Below are 19,037 nucleotides of genomic sequence, written 5' to 3'. Positions count from 1 at the left end.
ATAGGTATTTATATGAACTGAAACTAGCTGCCACCCTAACACCTACATGCTTTTTGAGTCACTCTGATTCATTTCTCAAATTATCTTTCTAGCAGACTGTTACTTCCTTTTGAATTTTATCACAATGAACACAGACGTGCCATAGTCAGAATACGAGAATGAGACAAATCTGTGACTTAAACATTCACATATAAGCTTGTTTAGCCAGTGTTACCCAGATCAATTAAAAGAAAAGCAAAACCAGCAAACAACAAACACTTTAGAACAACTTCTTCATCTAACTTGACTACAACCACCTTCATGGACTGTAAAAGGATTAAGCTTTAGCAGACATTTTTACACAAATAATTTAATGTAAAACTGAAGCAAAGCCATCTCCTACCAATTATGTTACTCTTGCTTAAACAAATCCTTCTGGCAGCCAGACTTACTGTCTGAAGTGTGGCTCTTTAGGCTATGGCAAACTTTCCATCCATTGAGATCTCCCTTCCATTTAGCTATTAAAACAGCAAAGCCGTAGTGATTATGTCTATTAATATAAATTCAGAAGTCCATTTGCCTCACGCAGCAACAGTAAAACTTCAGTGAGCACAGGGGCATCCAGAAGGCACACACTCAGAGTGGACCACAAAGTGCTCACGTACCAGCCATGTTTGCAGATGATCATGCAACCTTTTTACCTGTTTTTGAAATTGAAGACACTTACCCTTCCTCTAACTTTTGCATTTGACTCTCCTCTCAAATCCAAGCCAGCTACACTTTGACCAGAATCAGCTCAGCGTGGGGAAGGCACAATACTACTTTGACAAGGAGCAGGGGTTTGCCCCAGCAAGGGAAGAGAGGGGCAGGAAGAGTTGTAAGAAGTGCTGTTTCTGGAAAAATGGGATGCTTTCCCCTCTCCCAGCACCAGCCAACAGCCCAGCCTTCCTGGGATTTGGCCTCATTGAAGCAGGATCATGGCCAAGTCACGTTGTTGCCCTGGGTCTATGGTGGACCTTATTCTGCCTCTGCATAAAGGTAAATCCAAAAGTCATAACCAGACTGTGAAGAAGCAGGTCTAGTTTTGTGGACACCTTGACACCTTGCTGATCTAACAAGAAGCTTGGAGATAAGGGTGTCCATGAAACTAGACTTGTTTCTGGGTCTTCAAAAGTCCCGACACTGACAAGGAGATCAAGATTAAAATCAAAGAAACAAAAGGCCTCAAAACCTTACTTAGGCTGTATCTTGCTTTACCTAAGTGACTACCCATGACAGCATTGTTTTTAATAGTGACTGCTGCCCCCACTTTTTAAAAACCTACATGGAAATTCAGTGGTTGATGTCAGATAAGTAAGTCTCTCAAGTGCTGGTCCTTTTGCACTGGTCAGCCTACCTGCGGCTCCTTCCCGGGACCGCTTGGCACAGTGGCCTCACAGAGGCATGGGGAGAGGGCAACCGGCATCTGGTCGCCCCTCCTGAGCGCCTCGCTCCACGCACAGCTCCACGCACACGAGAGGGCTGGTATGGAGCACAACCTGCAACGCTGAGGCTGCCTCACAGTGCAGGCAGGGTCACAGCGCTCCCTCTCTGCTGCAGCTAGCAGGTACTGCGTATAGCAAATAGCATGCTCAGTAGTGGGCCAATAAATCTCTACGCATTCATGAAATTTTAAACTTCAGTGCAAGAACCAGGCTTGAAGAGGAGAATTTTAATTTTGGGTTTCATTGAAAATTTCCAAAGCGAGCATTTCACACTGTGCAAATCAAGAACTATCGTCTCAGTGAAGAGATTTCAGTTTGTCACTAAGGAGTTAAGATCTTATTTTAATTTGGCATGTCATTAACATCTTAAAAATACCGCATCATCTCAACCCTTCACTATTGCATCACCAAAATCACATCCCCAGAAAACGGAGTGTCTGGGGTACCACACAGATATCTAATACGTTCTTACAAATCTTTGTCAAAGAGAAAGAAAAGCCCCTGTGAACTATAATGAAAACCCTCCAAAGACCTAATGTATGCCCCAATTACAGTTCTCTTGATTGCAGAAATAGCATATAGAATAGCCAGCCTTTATGATTTTCTGTGGCTTTTGCACAGCATTAACAAAGATACAGCAGCTTTTATATTAATGCTGAAAATTTAGGTGTATCACTAAATACACTCACAGGCTCATAATGAGATACTCAACTTGGAAATTCACTTTCAGATTCTGTCTGTGACATCTGTAGAAACAACTAACAAACCCCAAATAAAAGAACATGTTTATTTAGGCAAGGATACTATTGCACCATACCTAAGTATCTTAGGGAGACCAAACTCATGTAAGAACTGCTAAAAAGTTCAGACTTTCCAGAAGTTAGACGGCATTTTGCCCAGTTAACATATGTAGGATCAGACCTTCAGAAGTGGTAAACTTATTTATGAGACTTATCTTGCTACACCTTCTTGCTGAAAATTACTTGGCTGATGCTGCTGTTCTATTTGTGGATATTACCTTGTAAAATTTTCCTCTTATTATTCTATACTAGACATTCAGTTCCTGTGTTAACCTTCTCCTTGTGCCTTTCATACAGATTTCACAATTCTTTACTACTTTTTTTTTTTCTTTTTTCTTCTTCACTGATTTGCACCTGCAGTTGATCCTTACTGTCATGTGAAAGTTGAAAATTGGATCCCAGTAAGATGTCCTTTCAGTGCAAGGTATGTCCACCATCCCTCTGTGAGTTCATAAATGATAGAAATGCAGTGCATTCTGTTGGTAGCAAATATATAGGAAGATTTACAAAACAGATACTTTTCCCATCTAATACACCATAAAAATAACACAGTGTATTCTCTGTCAGTTAGGAAACAGAATTAATCAAGTTTGGGGGATACAAAACCACATTTTATCTCTAAATGTCAAGTGAGTGTTTTAGAGCACGCACCAGCTTTTTTGCAATAGAAGTTTAACAAAACAGATTATAATCAAGCTAGGAGCCGATCAGCAATCCAAAATAACAAGCACAAGCAGTCAAGTTTAACACTGTTCAAGATGTATGATAATACATATATAATAATAATAAATTTGCTTAGCAGTTACTTTTAGCAGCACTTTTCCACATTGGAAGTGTAAGATTTTAGAGAAATATATGATTGGGGGGAACCTAAAAATGTTTACCGAAAGAGGAAAAAAAACCCCAAGCGTAACTGAAATTAGCAACTACCTCTAAGGGTAGTTGAGATTTTATGGCTGCACTGTCATATCCTCTGCACAAGGAATTTCATACTATAAACATGCAAACTGAGTGCAGAACAACAACAACAAAAAAAACAACACTAAAGGATTTCAAGATACAAGGCTCCAATTTAGATTTAAAATACTCAGGAACTGACGCAAATACCAACACCACAGAAGTCCTATGTAGCTTGGCAACTTTGCTACATAACTTCTTGTAGTTGAAACAGGAAAAACACAGTTAAAACTACTGCAACTTGCTATTCCTCTTGTTTTCCATTTTCTCCTCCCTTGCTTCTCCACACTCTTTATTTGGTCCTATTTAGTTGCTGATCTTGCAATCAAAACTCCAGTCTCCAAATTCTCAGCCAGAGAGAAATGAAAAGAACCTATAAGCGAATCTGCCCTTGCATCCTCACAGGATGGGCTCTCCTCCATCCAGCCAGCCTTTGCTCCCAACACATCAACCTTTCAGGGCTTCCAGGATTGTATCAAACTCCACACAGTCAATTGGAAGAGCCTCTTTCCCTCCATTACCTCCATGTCCTCTCCCTCTCTCAGGAATTTCTAGTTATGCTTCAAAGACTCAGCTAGCCTTTTTCCCCCTAATTCTTTCCGCTGGCTCCAGCTTTCTCCAGATGCTCACATTTTGTGTGTGTCAGTAGAAATACAACCTCCTTCCCTCCAGTCAGCCCCACCATGCTCAGCTCAGCGCCTTCAACAGCCGGGCATGGCAAATAGCCAGCCTCCCTGCTGTGTGTCTTTTTCAGGGAACGTAACATGCCGTACAGGGGAAATGCAAGTGTCCTGGTTTCGGCTGGGATAGAGTTAATTTTCTTCCCAGTAGCTGGCATAGTGCTGTGTTTTGGACTTAGGATGAGAAGAATGTTGATTGATAAGACGCTGATGTTTTTAGTTGTGGCTGAGTACTGCTTATGCCAGTCAAGGACTTTTCAGCTTCCCATGCTCTGCCAGGCGCACAAGAAACTGGGAGGGGGCACAGCCAGAATAGTTGATCCAAACTGACCAAAGGGCTATTCCATACCATGTGACGTCATGCTCAGTATAGAAACTGGGGGGGGGGGGGGGGGGGGGGTTGGCCGGGGAGCAGCGATCGCTGCTCGGGAACTGTCTGGGTATCGGTCGGCGGGTGGTGAGCAATTGCATTGTGCATCACTTGCTTTGTATATTATTATTATCATTATTATATTGTTATTATTACTACTACTATTTTACTTTATTTTATTTCAATTATTAAACTGTTCTTATCTCAACCCAGGAGTGTTTCTCACTCTTACCCCTCCAATTCTCTCCCCCATCCCATCGGGGCAGGGGGAGTGAGCGAGCGGCTGCGTGGTGCTGAGTTGCTGGCTGGGGCTAAACCACGACAGCAAGCAAACAAAATAAATAGATACTGAACAGCATGGTACTTCACCAAAAAGGTCTCTTTTCCACCCGCAAACATGTTAGTCACAATTTCCTCAGGTACTGGTTATACCTGGCTGTCACACCTACTTGTAATAAGTGTGTCTACATGCTGTTGCAAGCACGTATTCAGTAATATTTTTATCATCAGCTGTTTCCATGATATCGCAAGGAGGAAGCCTTTTTATCCAGGCAACATCCATGTCTTTTCCAGATGGCATCACAGGAGATTTACATTGTTCATACTTTCCCATCCCATCTTCAAAACCAGAGGGTAGCTGTTTAGCCGCTATGCTATTATTTTTATGGGAAATACTCAGTGCATCTCTGAATTAGTTAACAGGTTCACTCCCACTGCTGGCAGCTGCAGAATGCTAAGCCTAATGAAGATCATAAACATATTCAAAGTGATTGTATGCCCCAGTAATGAATTATTACCCATTTGCTATTTGATTCTTTCAAAAAAATCTTAAAATTGTCTCCTGACGATCACTGTATTTACATGCCACTGTTTTGCAGGAGAACAACTCCTTGCTTCATAGAAACCAAGGAAACATCCGTCACTTGTGCTCTGCATATTGTCACGTTCAGTAAGTCCTCTTCCAATGCAAAAACTGACAATCTTTGAAGACTGAAGAACTGAAGTTGCTACTGCACTGACATGTCCTTTCATTTCGATTTTCTAAGAGCATTCTTTAGATCTGACACTAATTGTTACAATAAGGCTGAATGTTCCTTTGCTTAGAAACTGATGTTTTTCCGTAATGCAAAAAGAATCAGTGAAAGAAAACATTGCTTCCTCAGTTTCTGAGCAATTCCTCTGTTTACAGGACAGATGGTATCTGGTCACTTTGAAGGCTCCTTTTGTCTATATTGTTCCACTTCAGTTTGCACATTCTCACATTGTCTGTGTCTTAGTTTCCTTTTCATGCTTATTTTTTGTTTGAATTACATACCTTTTTTTCCTTTTATTGAACAGTTCCACTGGGGAAAGACATATAACTGCCATTGCTTAACCCTTAGCGTATTGAACAATTTTCTTAATCACCAATTTAGACTTAGCATTTCTTTACTAGTAATTATTTTATTTATGGGTTCAAGTATGTGATTAGCTAGTGTCAATCTGAAATCACCTAGTTCCATTAGGGTTACCGATGGAAGCAAGTGCTTACTTTACGAATAAAGTAATCTATAAGGATTTTCGTACCTCTAAAGCAAATTTTGATGAAGAAATAGGTAGACAAGTAATTCAGTGAGCAGCAATGGTGACAGAGTTTGTGTCTTAGAAATCTGTATTTCAGTTCAACAGATATGGTGCCTGAGATGAATGAGTTCCGATCAAAGCTTATTAGCAGCTGTGCTTGATGTCACTTCAGTGAAACCTGAAGTCGAAACTTGAATGCAGCCTCCTCCACAGCCAGGTCTGTTACAAGGACAAGGCTTCACTGCTGTGCCCAAACCTCACATCCCCACACCCACAACCTTCTCAAATTCTACATCCTTCCCTCAAGTCATCCTTCACCACCAGGTTCCAGAATTAGAGGGTGTCCATCATGGCAATACAGCCTGTATATTAAAAGCATATATATCTAAAGCATCATTTCGAAATCCATATAGTCTGAAGGGACACCAAGGTTTTATGCAGACATTAGGATTCCCCAAGCAACTACATATTTTCAATTGTTTCAGATTCCCAAGTCTCTGACTCAAGGCAGGAGTTACTTCCTTCCCTCTTTACAACCAAACAGGACAGAAGCCACGTTTAAGTTTTCAGTATTAAAAAAATGTAATGCTCCTTTCCACCTCCAGAAGTGACTGCATTTTAAGTCTGTCAAATTTTAATCTCCATTAATATATGCAACTTCCATTCTCAGACTCAGCTTCTAGCATGTTTCAGTGATGCTGCTCTGTACAAAAAAGATGGTACGTCCACATAATGTGATAACTGGATGCCAACTTTGGCTGCTAAAGGCGTTGTGCCAAGATCTGTTCTCAGATTGTCTCTTGTCTCTCTGAGTTGCATCCCTCAATTTGGGGAGAACATGCAGTTGAATTCATTTGTTACGTGAGCATTTAAACAGAGGAAGTAACAACTGCCAAGGCCCTTAAAAGCCACTGCCCTTTCAGAATTTGAGATTCTAAAATTCATCATACCACTTTCCTCACTGGAGATAAAATTCAACCCTGGACACTATACAAAACTTTACACATCACTTTCCTCCTCTTTGCAGTACTACATGGTTTCACAGTGTGCGCACGGGACTTAATGACCATAACAATGATAAAACCCGATCACAGCAAAACCACAGACCATACTACTGTGCATAGACTAGCCTACTGCAACTAAATTTATGTTTTCACTCCAACTTCACCTTCTCTTGAAATCCCTCCGTTAAAAGTTTCCTGTCCAGCTGGCCAACATAAAACAGAACACACAGACAAAAGTCACAATTATTATTAAAAAAAAGAATAAATATTATCAGACAATAACAGATTAACAGCCTGCACTGCATCATACTCCAGCCATCAAGCACGTGGATGTCTTCTCCTTCAGATTTTGGCTTCTCCCTATTTAGTACACTACAATCCTAAGTAATAAAATGGCTACTAACTGGTATTTTTTAGAACACCTTACTGAGCTTCAGGTATTTTAATTTATAGTTTCCACTCTGGAGTAGAGAGTTATTTTACTATTAAGTAATAACCACATTTGTATTCCAGTGCCAGACCCATGTGATATGTACACCTTAAACATTAACCTGACTTCTGCAAATGATAGTTTGAAAGTTGTTGGACCCATTACAGTAAAAACTAACATCTTTGAATACTTGCTGTACCTGTAAAAACTCCAACCCTACATGTAAACTGCTGAAATTATGACAGAGGAAGAGACTGCCTCTGAAAGTAGCCAGTCTTATATTAAAAAAAAAAAATAAAATTACAGCTTGAGTTAAAAAAAGTTGGTGATTTTTAGAAGAGTGCCTTTAAATATAATGCTTCAGAAAGAATGATCCTCTAACAAAAGCATTAGTCGTCTTGAAGACATTACTGGGTAGTTACCTCTGGCACGGCACTGTGTTTTTGTCCAGCAAAGATTTACAAGAAGGACATTTATGATAGATGTTTGAATTGCATCTTCATTCATGAGTGACAACCTTATATTTCCACACAACACTGAAGTAAATAAAAGAGAATGTACATAGTCCTGCATCAGTGAAGTCTAATGTGTCCAGGCTTTAACCTGAGACTACACCTGTACAGTAAATAGATGATAAATACACAGACAGTTTCTGGCACAGAGTAGAAACTGTATTTTCTCAGTGGTGGCAGATAAGATTTACAGGGTGTGCACTTCCCTGACTGAGATTTTATAATCACACTTCTCCCTCAATATGTGGCAAAAGTCAAGGGACATCTGAGAAGCGTTCAGACATGCTCTAAGTCATCCTTCTATTAAAAAAGGAGAATAGAAGAATCAGAAAATACATAGGACAAGCATCTGGAGGTGCCCTGTTCATAGGACAGAGGAAGGAGGCTATGGATACTGACCATTTTAAAAGGTTTCTATTCTGAGCAACAGTGAAATCTGGGCTGTCTTCAGATGGCTACAATTCCTCTATGGAAACCAACCATGGGCTCAATATTTTGAAGCTATGAATATCTTATTTGGAGAAATGCTTCTCCACTATAAGGGGGATATTGCTCACACATTACAAAGGTGGTTCTGCAGAGTTTCCACCTCCTGCCACTTCCCTCCCTCTCTCACTGCTCTTGTCCACAGCTTTAGAGCGACCACTAGATACCACTGAAGTTGAAAACAATGTCTTTTATTATAGTCCTGCCAAAATTTTAGTAGGAAGGAAACAGAATTCCCCACCCTCACCCCCCGCCCCCAGAAGATGCCACTGTACCTGGAAAAAGAATCACCTAAAAAACCCCCTGCAAGAATATAACACAGATAAGGCTATATCAGACACCCCGGATCTGTCGAATGAAATGGGATTATGACTTTGCATTGCTTTGAGGTGATTTGTTATTCACTATGCAGATCACCAAGGTATTTTGTGCTCAATTTACTTTGTACTGAAGATTTGTTCCCCGCATGTTTCATATAATTCTCTCTCCCCAAGCAATGTTATCAAGTGGATGTCAGTTAGGAATACAGGTCTATTATCACAACATTACCAAACTAATAGAGATGCAGTGGTAGGAATAATTTTTCTTTTTAATTTCCCTGAAAACATTATGTCCTATAGCCAGAGCTCCATGCTGTGTGATTTACCAGCATGATCCTCAATTAATCTGCAGCTGTGGCATCATGGTATGCCCCTGCACAGCACATCAGCTTGTGACAAAACAAAAAACAAAACAAACAAACCTTTCCCCCAACCAGAAAAAAAACACAACCTAAGCAGAAAGAAGCAGTGCTTGGTATTTATAACCTAACTATTGCACTTTAGGGCTAAACAAAAACCAAATAAAGATTTGAGAAGGAGTACAACAGACAAAGGTTTAAACCAAATGGGGCAAGTCAAAGCTGATTTTTCTGTTGCTCCTCCTTTTAGCCTGAAGTGACAACCTTAAAGCCAAATAAAGAAAAATATATTTGAAACCAAGGTTCCCTTTTTACTTTCAAATGAAGTATTTGTATTACAGGAACTAGCATGTAACAGGTAGCTTTCATTAATAGCTAGATGCTGCTCTAAAACTGAAGTAAAACTATACCAATGTACTCACTGATGCTCACTGTAAGAATCTGAAAACACCTAACTGCATGCATACAGGAAAAATACTACTTTTTTTTTTTTTTCCTTTAACCCCCTTAAAATTCCTTTTATTCGTTAATCTGAAGTCTGTGGAACTACAAGTGATACAACTGGTTAACTAAATTCCAGCGCCATACCGAGAAGCAATACTAACACAACCTGAGAAAGAATGGGACAGGTGTAGGAAAACTGGTATATAAACTGCCCTGTGGAACCTGCCACTGGTGATGTGCAAGGCTCAAACTCAGAGTCTGATTCCCAGAGATGAAGTTATGTTTGCACGCCTTGCAGATGTAGAAAGCCGTGAACCAAGCCCTCTATATGGGATTCATCATGACATTAAAATTGGAGTCCCACAATGTCATTTTTACATAGTCTCATTTCAACATAAGAATGCTGTGTTAATTTTCTGAATTTTTTTTTCAGCATGTTTTAAGTCATAGGCAACTTCAGTGATTTGAAACGGCTAAAGAGAACAACCTACCAAGGGACTGCTTGATACATAATTATTATACATGACTATCAAAAAAAGTATCTCTCAAAGCAAGTTAAAAAAACAAAACAAAACAAAAATACATTCTCACATTTGCTTCAGATACTATCTGAATACTGAATACCAAGTGCAAGGTCCTGCACTTGGGACGGGGCAACCCCTGATATCAATACAGGCTGGGGGATGAAGGGATTGAGAGCAGCCCTGCGGAGAAGGACTTGGGGGTGCTGGTGGATGAAAAGCTGGACATGAGCCGGCAATGTGCGCTCGCAGCCCAGAAAGCCAACCGTATCCTGGGCTGCATCAAAAGCAGCGTGGCCAGCAGGTCGAGGGAGGTGATTCTGCCCCTCTGCTCTGCTCTGGTGAGACCCCACCTGGAGTGCTGCGTCCAGCTCTGGGGCCCTCAGCACAAGAAGGACATGGACCTGCTGGAGCAGGTCCAGAGGAGGGCCACCAAAATGATGCGAGGGCTGGAGCACCTCTCCTATGAGGCCAGGCTGAGAGAGTTGGGGTTGCTCAGCCTGGAGAAGAGAAGGCTGTGGGGAGACCTTACTGTGACCTTCCAGTACTTAAGGGGGGCTTATAAGAAAGATGGAGACAGGCTTTTTAATAGGGCCTGTTGCAACAGGACAAGGGGTAACGGTTTCAAACTAAAGGAGGATAGATCTAGACTGGATATAAGGAAGAAATGTTTTACAATGAGGGTGGTGAAGCACTGGAACAGGTTGCCCAGAGAGGTGGTAGAGGCCCCATCCCTGGCAACATTGAAGGTCAGGTTGGACGGGGCTCTGAGCAACCTGATCTGGTTAAAGCTGTCCCTGCTCCCTGCAGGGGGGTTGGGCTGGATGACCTCTAAAGGTCCCTTCCAACCCAAAGCATTCTATGATTCTACAATACTGTTACAAACTACTTCATAACCACTAAAAAAGAAAAACCTTAAAAGGTTAAAAGTTTAAGGTTAAAAACCTTAAAAATGGTTAAAGAACAGTTTATCTGTAAAAGCAGACACCGAAAAACACTATCAATTTGTGATGCTACACAACTGCAATAAAGTAGGCTGAATTATTCTTGAAAGAAGAGTAAATCACTCTATAAAATACGGACATCTAACTTTTTTCACACGGCCAATTTTTCAAATATTGGAAAATTGCTTCACAATATGAAAAAATCCTCACCTTGAAATAATGACTTCTAAAAATATCAAACATATCCAATACTTTATTACATATGAAGACAAATATTTACAGTCTTGTGACGATGATGTACTTTGGCTCAATTCATGCATCCTTTGTAGCCTCCTGCTCCTTTTGTAAGGGACAAAGGAGTTATTAAGAGACATGACAAAATGTTGAGAATCAAAGAAAGCCTAAGCTGGACCAGCATAAAAAGCATGCAGGAAATGAAGTACTTGGGTACTTGGAAGCAGCATTAAGCAGTCCTTGTGTTAACATCTCATTTGGCTGGTGGTGGGGGGAAGACTTGCACCTACTCGGCAGTTACTGCTCCCGCAGCCCACTGGCTCCCTTGGCAGCAGAGCAGCACTCCCTCCTGGAGCAAGGCAAGGTCTCCGCCCCATCGTGCCAGTAGCAGAGGGAAGGCAGGGCAGAGGCAAGGAGCTGGTGGCTGCTGCATCTTTCCAGCAGCAACAGCACAATGCCAGACTTCCGTCTACCAGGTCAACGGGATGGAAATTCAAACAGGTTGGGCGTGCGGCTGCTTTTCCTACAGGGAGGGAGCCCCCAGGGAGTGGGGGCGAATGGCATGTGAACCTGGCATTGGGAACGGGAAGCAATCGGACACCAAAGAGCTGGGATTACACTGCTTTGCTTGTGCAATGCAAACGAGGTGAGGAGGAGGAGGAGGTCAGAGCCATTTGAGCACCCACAAGCAACAAAACTAGCAACCTCCCCTCCCTGCAAAAAAACAAACCCAAACAAACCAACAGCGCAAGCAATTTTGTATGTGCTGTTCCTCTCTGGGGTGGCAGAAAAAAGGGGGTTTGCTTCCCCCCTCTCCTGCCTCTCCTTTAGGTCCAGACTAGAGACCTGATCCTCACCACAGGCACCTCGTAAGATGGAACAAGGAGGCAGAAGAGAGAAACAGCCCAGCCACATTGCGAGAAAGCCACCAGCTCAGGGACAAGAGAAGGAACGCCAGTTTTCCTTGTAAATCTTCCCCTCAGACACTGCTTAACCTCCAGGACAGCAAAAGCCCAGGCCAAGTGCAGCAGGGGCGAAGCAGCAAAAACTGGCACGGCCACCTGGGTCCTCTTCCTGTCCCTCCAGCAGCACATCTAATGCATGAAGAAAGACTGGACTCCAGGAGCAATTGCTGCCCCTAACCCAGTAAAGCAAGACACACCTTCACAGGAAAAAGAGAACGTTACAAACAACTAGGGACAGTGCTTGACATAAGGCATCCCTCAGTGCAGACTCCTTGCCTTCAACAAATGAAGAACCAGGCAGGAGCGGGAAGGAAGGCAGAGAAGAGGAGGACAGAAACGCAACGGTAAGTCTCACCTTCAGCAGTTATTCCCGAGCTGCATCACAGGACAATGAAATACAGAGTTTTTGCTTGCTGCTGGCAAGCATTTGAACAGAAACCATGGCCAGGAGCAACAGATAACTCCCTCTCTCTGAAAAGGAGCCCCCTTGACTCTCCATGGCCCTCCTGACAGCACTCTACCTCTGCAGAGGAACCCAGCTCGCAAAGAGCCACATTTCTAGCTTGCACCTGCCATGACGAATTTCACAGGCCTCTTCTCTTTGATCAGCACTCTCCACCATGGCACCCAGGAGGTGGTGCAGCCTGCGGCAGCACAGCTTTCAGTAACAGACAGCTTCAGAGGCGGTGGAACCACCCAAGCATCAGTGGGAGGAACCTCAGGGAGACCTGGCCTGAAGGAGAAGAGGCCATCAGAGAAGCTGGAGGGCAGCCTGGCAACTGCCTGCGCACACAAGGACACCGGGCAGCTTTGGAGGTAGCACACGAAGTGCTGCAGGAGTGCCCCTGCCCACACACGCTCCCCAATGGCTAAGCCATTGCAAGAGCATGCTTGGTAAACCCTTCAAGTCCTGCACTAAGCCACTCTTCAGAGGCAATGCAAATTTTGACTGCTTATCCTTTCACCAGTCAACCTCCTTTCAATAAATCTTTCATTTCAGGGTCCTCTTTTTAGTTTCAGCAATATCAACCACAGACCCTACTCTTCCTTTTCCTAACCCTTTCCCCTTCTCCCTGGGAAGCACAGAGGAGTCCTCACAGTGCCTTGCGTGCCCTGTCTTCATCAAGGAGGCACTTCAGCTCTGCACACCCAGCACTCAAAACAAATGCCAGCTGGCTGCGTAACCATACAAAGCTGCTGGACTTTCCATAATTGAGCCGTGTCACGAGGCCTTCCCCACGGTGACCTCCCAGGGCCAGAGGCAGAGACCATCCTCAGGCTGTGCATCCCGAGGCAATCCTTAAGCTTTCTTCAAGGCCGTCAAGGTTCTCCTGGTGCCAGCGAGATGCGTACGTCCTTCACAGAGCTGAGGAGGACAGGTTCGCTCCTCTGATGTATTTGCTGGTTCATCCTTGCAGCTTGTGTGAGTCTGGGGGCAAAGATACTCGCCCGCAGCCCCCAAAACCAGTGAGTGCTCTTAAAGCGTGAGCACTCTGCAGGTTTTGAGGTCTAAATGTCCACAGCTCACCAGTGTCACCAGTGCTTTTAAGCAGCAGCACTTACTTAATCTGAAAGAGACCCAGTTTGGAGAGAGTTCAGAATAAGCACAGACCTCCCATTTACCACCCCTCCCAGACCACTGGGGACAGCACCCTTTCAACGCTTTTTAATAACTTTATCCGGAAATCACATCCTTTTTGCAGAAGAGGGCTCATCTCTTTCACTGAGGGACCACAAAGAAAGCACGTGTTGTTACAAGCTTCCAGCCAGAGCGCTGCCAGCCTCCAGAGGTGACGGCAACCGGTCCCACAGACCCCACGGCAGCCAACGCCGAGCCCCCCTGCTGCGGGTCAGCACTGACAGCCCAGAACCTCAGCAGCAAAGGTGCTTTCTCCTCAAGGCCATTACGGAAAACCCAGGCTTGCAAAATAGCAAGATTTTACCCATCTGGGCTTGTTCCATGTTTAATGTGAATGAAACGCCAATAACTAAGGACTAAATCCCTAGTCCAAACTTCTAATTATGCAAAGAAGCAAATGATCGCTGATTCTGTGTCCCACTCCAGCTAAAAGGCAATCCTTCCCGTCTTAAGTAACAGCCCTCTTCAAATTCCAGCGGTATTCACGTAAACATCCCAGGAAATGAGCTTATCTCTACTATTATTAACTTAGGATTTAAATTAATAACGCAAGGCCTTTAGGTTTATAAGGAAAATAAGTAACACACCTGCCTGGACAAAAATTATTAGTGTTAGTTAGTGGAGTAACAAATACAAGTTCTAAGTTGCTATTCAGTAAGTAAATTAATTCATTATATATTCATCATATATTATGTCTGAGTACTCCCTCCAAGCACATCTTTTGTGGATCCCCATTTCAAAAGTAGAAGTTCACATTTATTGCTACTTTCAGTGCAAAAGTTTGGGCTGGCACTTTTTATATGAGGGAAGGCATTGCCCTTTGGAAGGCCAAAAGGGATTGTTAAGTAAAAGCTACCAACCAAAAAAGCCTATACAGCTACTGCTGTCAAGTTTGAAAGATTATTTTTAGCTTAGACAGTGTGACAGTAACACACCCAGTCATAATTTAAACCACAAAGTGATGAAGAATTCATCCTGCCCCTATCTACACTTATGCTAGTGAGGGAGATGTTCACTAAGCTCCTACTGTTTTGTACCTTCTGCAATAAGTAGCCCTTAGTGGAGAACTATAGTCATGCATCTATGATTCACTACTGAAATACAAAGAAAATAGAAAAGTTTTAAAAAAATAAAACACCACCCAAAAAAACAGTGAGTAAAGAGAACAAACTGAATTTAGTTTACCCTGTAGAGAAATTTTAGCTTATTGAATTCTGCTCACCGAATGTTGATTCACCTAGAGGGTGAAAAACTCTGACTGAGCTTTATCCTTAGTTGTGTAAACACTCCTGAATGTAATAAAGTATTTAAGAGCTCACAAAAGAGAAGGAGGTGATGTCTATATTAAAAAAAAAAGTTTCCATTCTGTGAGTCACTTAATCTTCCAAATTAGGTTAAATGTTCAAATTCAGGAAGGATGTTCTCTTTAAAAAAAACCAAACACCAAAAACCATGAAACCAAAAAGACACAAAACTAAATGGTTTCGAAGTTAACTAGCATAATTCTTGTTTCTAATGGGCAATGCTAGCTGCAGAAAAATAAAATCCAGGCTTTCAACAAAGTCCTTAGACTAAATTTGCCTTGCCTTTTTCTTCCATCAGATGGGGAAAAGCATGCACCATCTTCATGATTAAAGGTACTGTTGTAATAGACAAAATAATGTGAACCAAGGTCTATAAAGGAGCACACTGAGGTCTTAAAGGTCCCCCCACCACAGTGCGGTTCGTGCACACAGAAGACACAGGCCATGAACCCTTGGCACATATCTTCAAGAAGTACAGAGCAATCTAAATCCCTCATATCTTATACCAAATAGTCAAGACAAATAGCTACTCAGTCCTACAATAAAAAAAAAACCCAAACACTTAAGACAACCCAATGAAGAAATAAAATTTGAACTCCTTCCCCTCCTTTCTGATAGTCTGAGAGAAATTGTCTGGTCTCCATCAGAAGGGATACGTTCTTAAGGGCATTTGTGGTAGAGGCAGGAGTCCAAGAGCTGATCCGATCCAGCCCAAAATTCCCTCTGACAGCTCTTCAGCCTGGTTGTGTGAAAGGCTGACAGCATCTGCAGCTAACAGCTATTGACAGAACAGCAGAATAATTGGCCTGGCACGCATCCACCTGCTTTTATTTCCCCTGACCCTGATGACAGGGGTGGAAGGGAGAAAGTGAGGGAGGATGAACCCAACACAAAGCTGGACTGACGGGGTCATTCTCCAGAATGAGCCTTGAGCTATGTTCAAATCTGTATCCCAAACAGCACAACAAAATTCACCTTCATAGGGTCCATTTCTGCTACCCAAATCAGCATACTTCTTTAGCTTTTCCTCTTCCCTTCTGAAAACCCATCTTCAGGTATTACCCACTACCATCCTGCGTCCCAGTTTCATTCACTGTAATTGTGATCTATGTTGACAGGTTTTCCTTCCTTACGGAGGTGTTCTGAAGATTACAGTCACCAGACAGCCTGCTACTTCAGCACAGAGAACCAAGGGCTATTTTGCAAGCAAAACCAGAAAGCCTCTTCAGGGCATGACTGGGAAAGAGAGCATCATATAGGAAATATGAGGCGGCCACATGTGGAACACAAGCCTTAAAGTTCAATATAAGTAGTTGCTTCAATCGCTATCATTGCCTCCACTGCTCAGTGATTTAGGCAGAGGTCTTGTCCCCTTCATGCAAAGAATAGTAATCTTGCCTCATATACACGTATGACTACAGAAAACATATACTATGGTAGTTTCTTTAACAGGAAGGAAAAGATGTAATGATGTTCTTCAAAAAGTATAAAGCTGTTACAGGTATTTAACTAGAGAACTCTGGAAAATATTCTTTTCAAGGATTTTCTCCTGTACTCTGAACACCTAAAACTTGCGTAAAGCAACAGAAATTTTTGGACATGCAAAAACTGCCAGCTTTGCCCTTGGAAAAATGGTTTTAAAAGTAAAAAAATAAAATTTTAAAAGAAAGCAAGTGTCTTGCTCCAAAAAATACACTTAACTTTCTTGATGAAACTGGGAGTGATTTGAGAATGGACATAATCCTCCCTCTTTGATCAACACAGCAAAGATAAAACACCAGAAATACTTACAATTCCTAAGGCAAGTTCTTTCTACATCTGCTTTAGGCTATTTTCGCTGTAGCATTTATGTACTCTAATTATTTTGTGCATTAAATACCAGAAATATCCCTGTTGATTTGTGATCTATTTGTGGGTTCCAACATACAGCTGTATTTCATTTGGTTGAGAGGACATTCTGCAAGTAGGACTTGTACACCAATGCATTTCATGGACAATCGTTATTATTTATGGATAAACCAGTGATGCTAACAGCTTTTCTCCATGCAATAGTTCAATTTTATGTCTGTGTACCTATACCTAAGTGTACCTCTGTTGGAGAGAGGAAGAACATTTACGTATTATTCACTTCAAAAGCAAGTGAACAATCCTTTAGCTTCATGCGGAAGGAACTTTCCAGTCCCCTTGCAACACACAAAATACCTTTGCAAGCAAAAAAACCTAGGCATTTCTTCAAAGACAACAGATTCTTCTCAATTACAATACACAAGATTAATAAAAATATTCTCTCTCTCCTTATGAGTAAGCCCTCTCCCCAAATTAGCTTAACCTACTTTACATATAGCGCAGCATTAAGTATTTCTCCTTTTTGTGCATGCCTTTGGGGTTCTATTGAGAGCTGCCATCTGGAGAAGGTATTTTGTTTGACTGGCATGCACATAATACATTTTGTTTAGCACATCAGAAAGAGAAGAAGAATTAGTACTGAAGAATAAGGTATATCTCAAAAGACAGTCATGCAAGTTACATCCACCTACCTGTACTAGTGCGATATGTGCCTGTGTGTGCTGGTTGCAGAGGGTCCCCCTGACTCTGGCTGAGACTCCTCATAGGGGGCTTCTGATAAACTCTGTCTTCGTAAATAGGATCTATGTGGTGTTCTGGAGACTGCAGTGCCCTTAACTCGGAGCCAAGGTGGCTGTGCTGGCTGCTGTAAGATGCCCGAGACCCAGCTGCAAATAGATTTATAAGAGACATTTAAGAGAGAGAAAAAAAGTGACAAATACAGGATCTGACTTTATTCAAAGTTTACTTGAAAGTAGTACTTAAACACAAAAAAACCCCAAACAAAACAAAGAAATAAATGTTTTCAACATACAAACAGAATCAGCATGCAAGGGCAGCAACAGCTTCAGTTAATCACTTTAGTTGCACCATCCAGCTGCCTGCATCTACTCCAAAACCTTATTTCTTCCAAGTAAACTACATATTTTGGAGAGATAGATATCATGATATCATCTGTTCTTAAAGAGAGACCAAAAAATCCAACCCCTCTCAAAAAGCCAAAAAAAAAGCACCCCCCCCCCCCAAAAAAAAAAAAAAACCACCAACCAACCAACCAACCAACACCAAACCCCAACCAACTGTGTGATCCAGGAATGCCCTAGACCAAAGGGGACCACAGAAGAACCAGGAATGGGGGAGAAGAAAGGAGCAGCAGTCAGAACTAGTTTCGCATGTTATGCCCATTCTACAAATGAAATAAGCTAAAGCTGATGAACAGATGTGGCTATATGAAGGCTGATCTTTTTGCTGCATCACTAAAGTACAATAGAATGGTTGTGCCTTAACAACATTTTACCCTCAACAGTTTAAAAAAGTCATATTGCTAAGACTTTCTACAACTTAAATATCCTCTGAGGATGAATAAATTAAACACGCCTCCTGGAAAAACTATTTTAAACATACAGCTTCTTTTTTTTTTTTTTTTTAAATAACAAGATCAAGTGGGATTGTATTAAAACACTTACTATTAAAAATACTATTTTCTATCATGGTACGTAAAAAAGAGACTTGTATATTTCCAGTTGTGATTATTTTTGTCACTTAGGTACTTCAGTTCTGTGGTCTGTTAACAAAATACCCAAGAAGAGTCATGGGGAAGCCTCGCAAACATTTACACATTTTGAAGGCAAGAACCAAGCAAGTATGCAAGCAACACTTGACAAAGGTTAGGCCTATACCACAAAGTGGTAACATTAAATGTTTCCAAAAGCCGTCAAAGATACAACTATTACACCCCTTGCTGATACTCCTAGAAGGTTACAATCCTGGATGTGGGCAATGTTCTACCAGCTTAGCTTGTACTGCTCAGAGCATCAGTGTAGCCATTCCTGCCTCAAATTTCTACCGCATTCGTTGTCTCGGCAGTGGTTTTGTTGCATAAACCAACACTAAATATTTTTAAAATGCAAAGCACAGATATAAAGTAATGTGTGATAGCAACATAGGATAGAAATGAGAAAGATACACAGGCACAATG

At 41.9% G+C, this 19,037-nt stretch overlaps 1 protein-coding gene across 2 annotated transcripts in view; it reads right to left on the bottom strand.

Annotated features, from left to right (window-relative positions):
* Window positions 1-19,037, bottom strand: part of CTNND2 (catenin delta 2) — a 566,936-nt gene that overhangs the window by 261,207 nt on the left and 286,692 nt on the right. For both annotated transcript variants that reach the window (XM_075728121.1, XM_075728122.1), the window contains one exon: window positions 17,533-17,727. In XM_075728121.1, the coding sequence (XP_075584236.1) occupies window positions 17,533-17,727 (195 nt within the window). The remainder of the gene's footprint in view (window positions 1-17,532; window positions 17,728-19,037) is intronic.

The sequence above is a fragment of the Pelecanus crispus genome, chromosome 2, assembly GCF_030463565.1.
Source record: "Pelecanus crispus isolate bPelCri1 chromosome 2, bPelCri1.pri, whole genome shotgun sequence".
NCBI lineage: Eukaryota > Metazoa > Chordata > Aves > Pelecaniformes > Pelecanidae > Pelecanus > Pelecanus crispus.
Note: the sequence above shows the minus strand (reverse complement) of the source record. Positions and strands in the feature narration are given on the sequence as shown.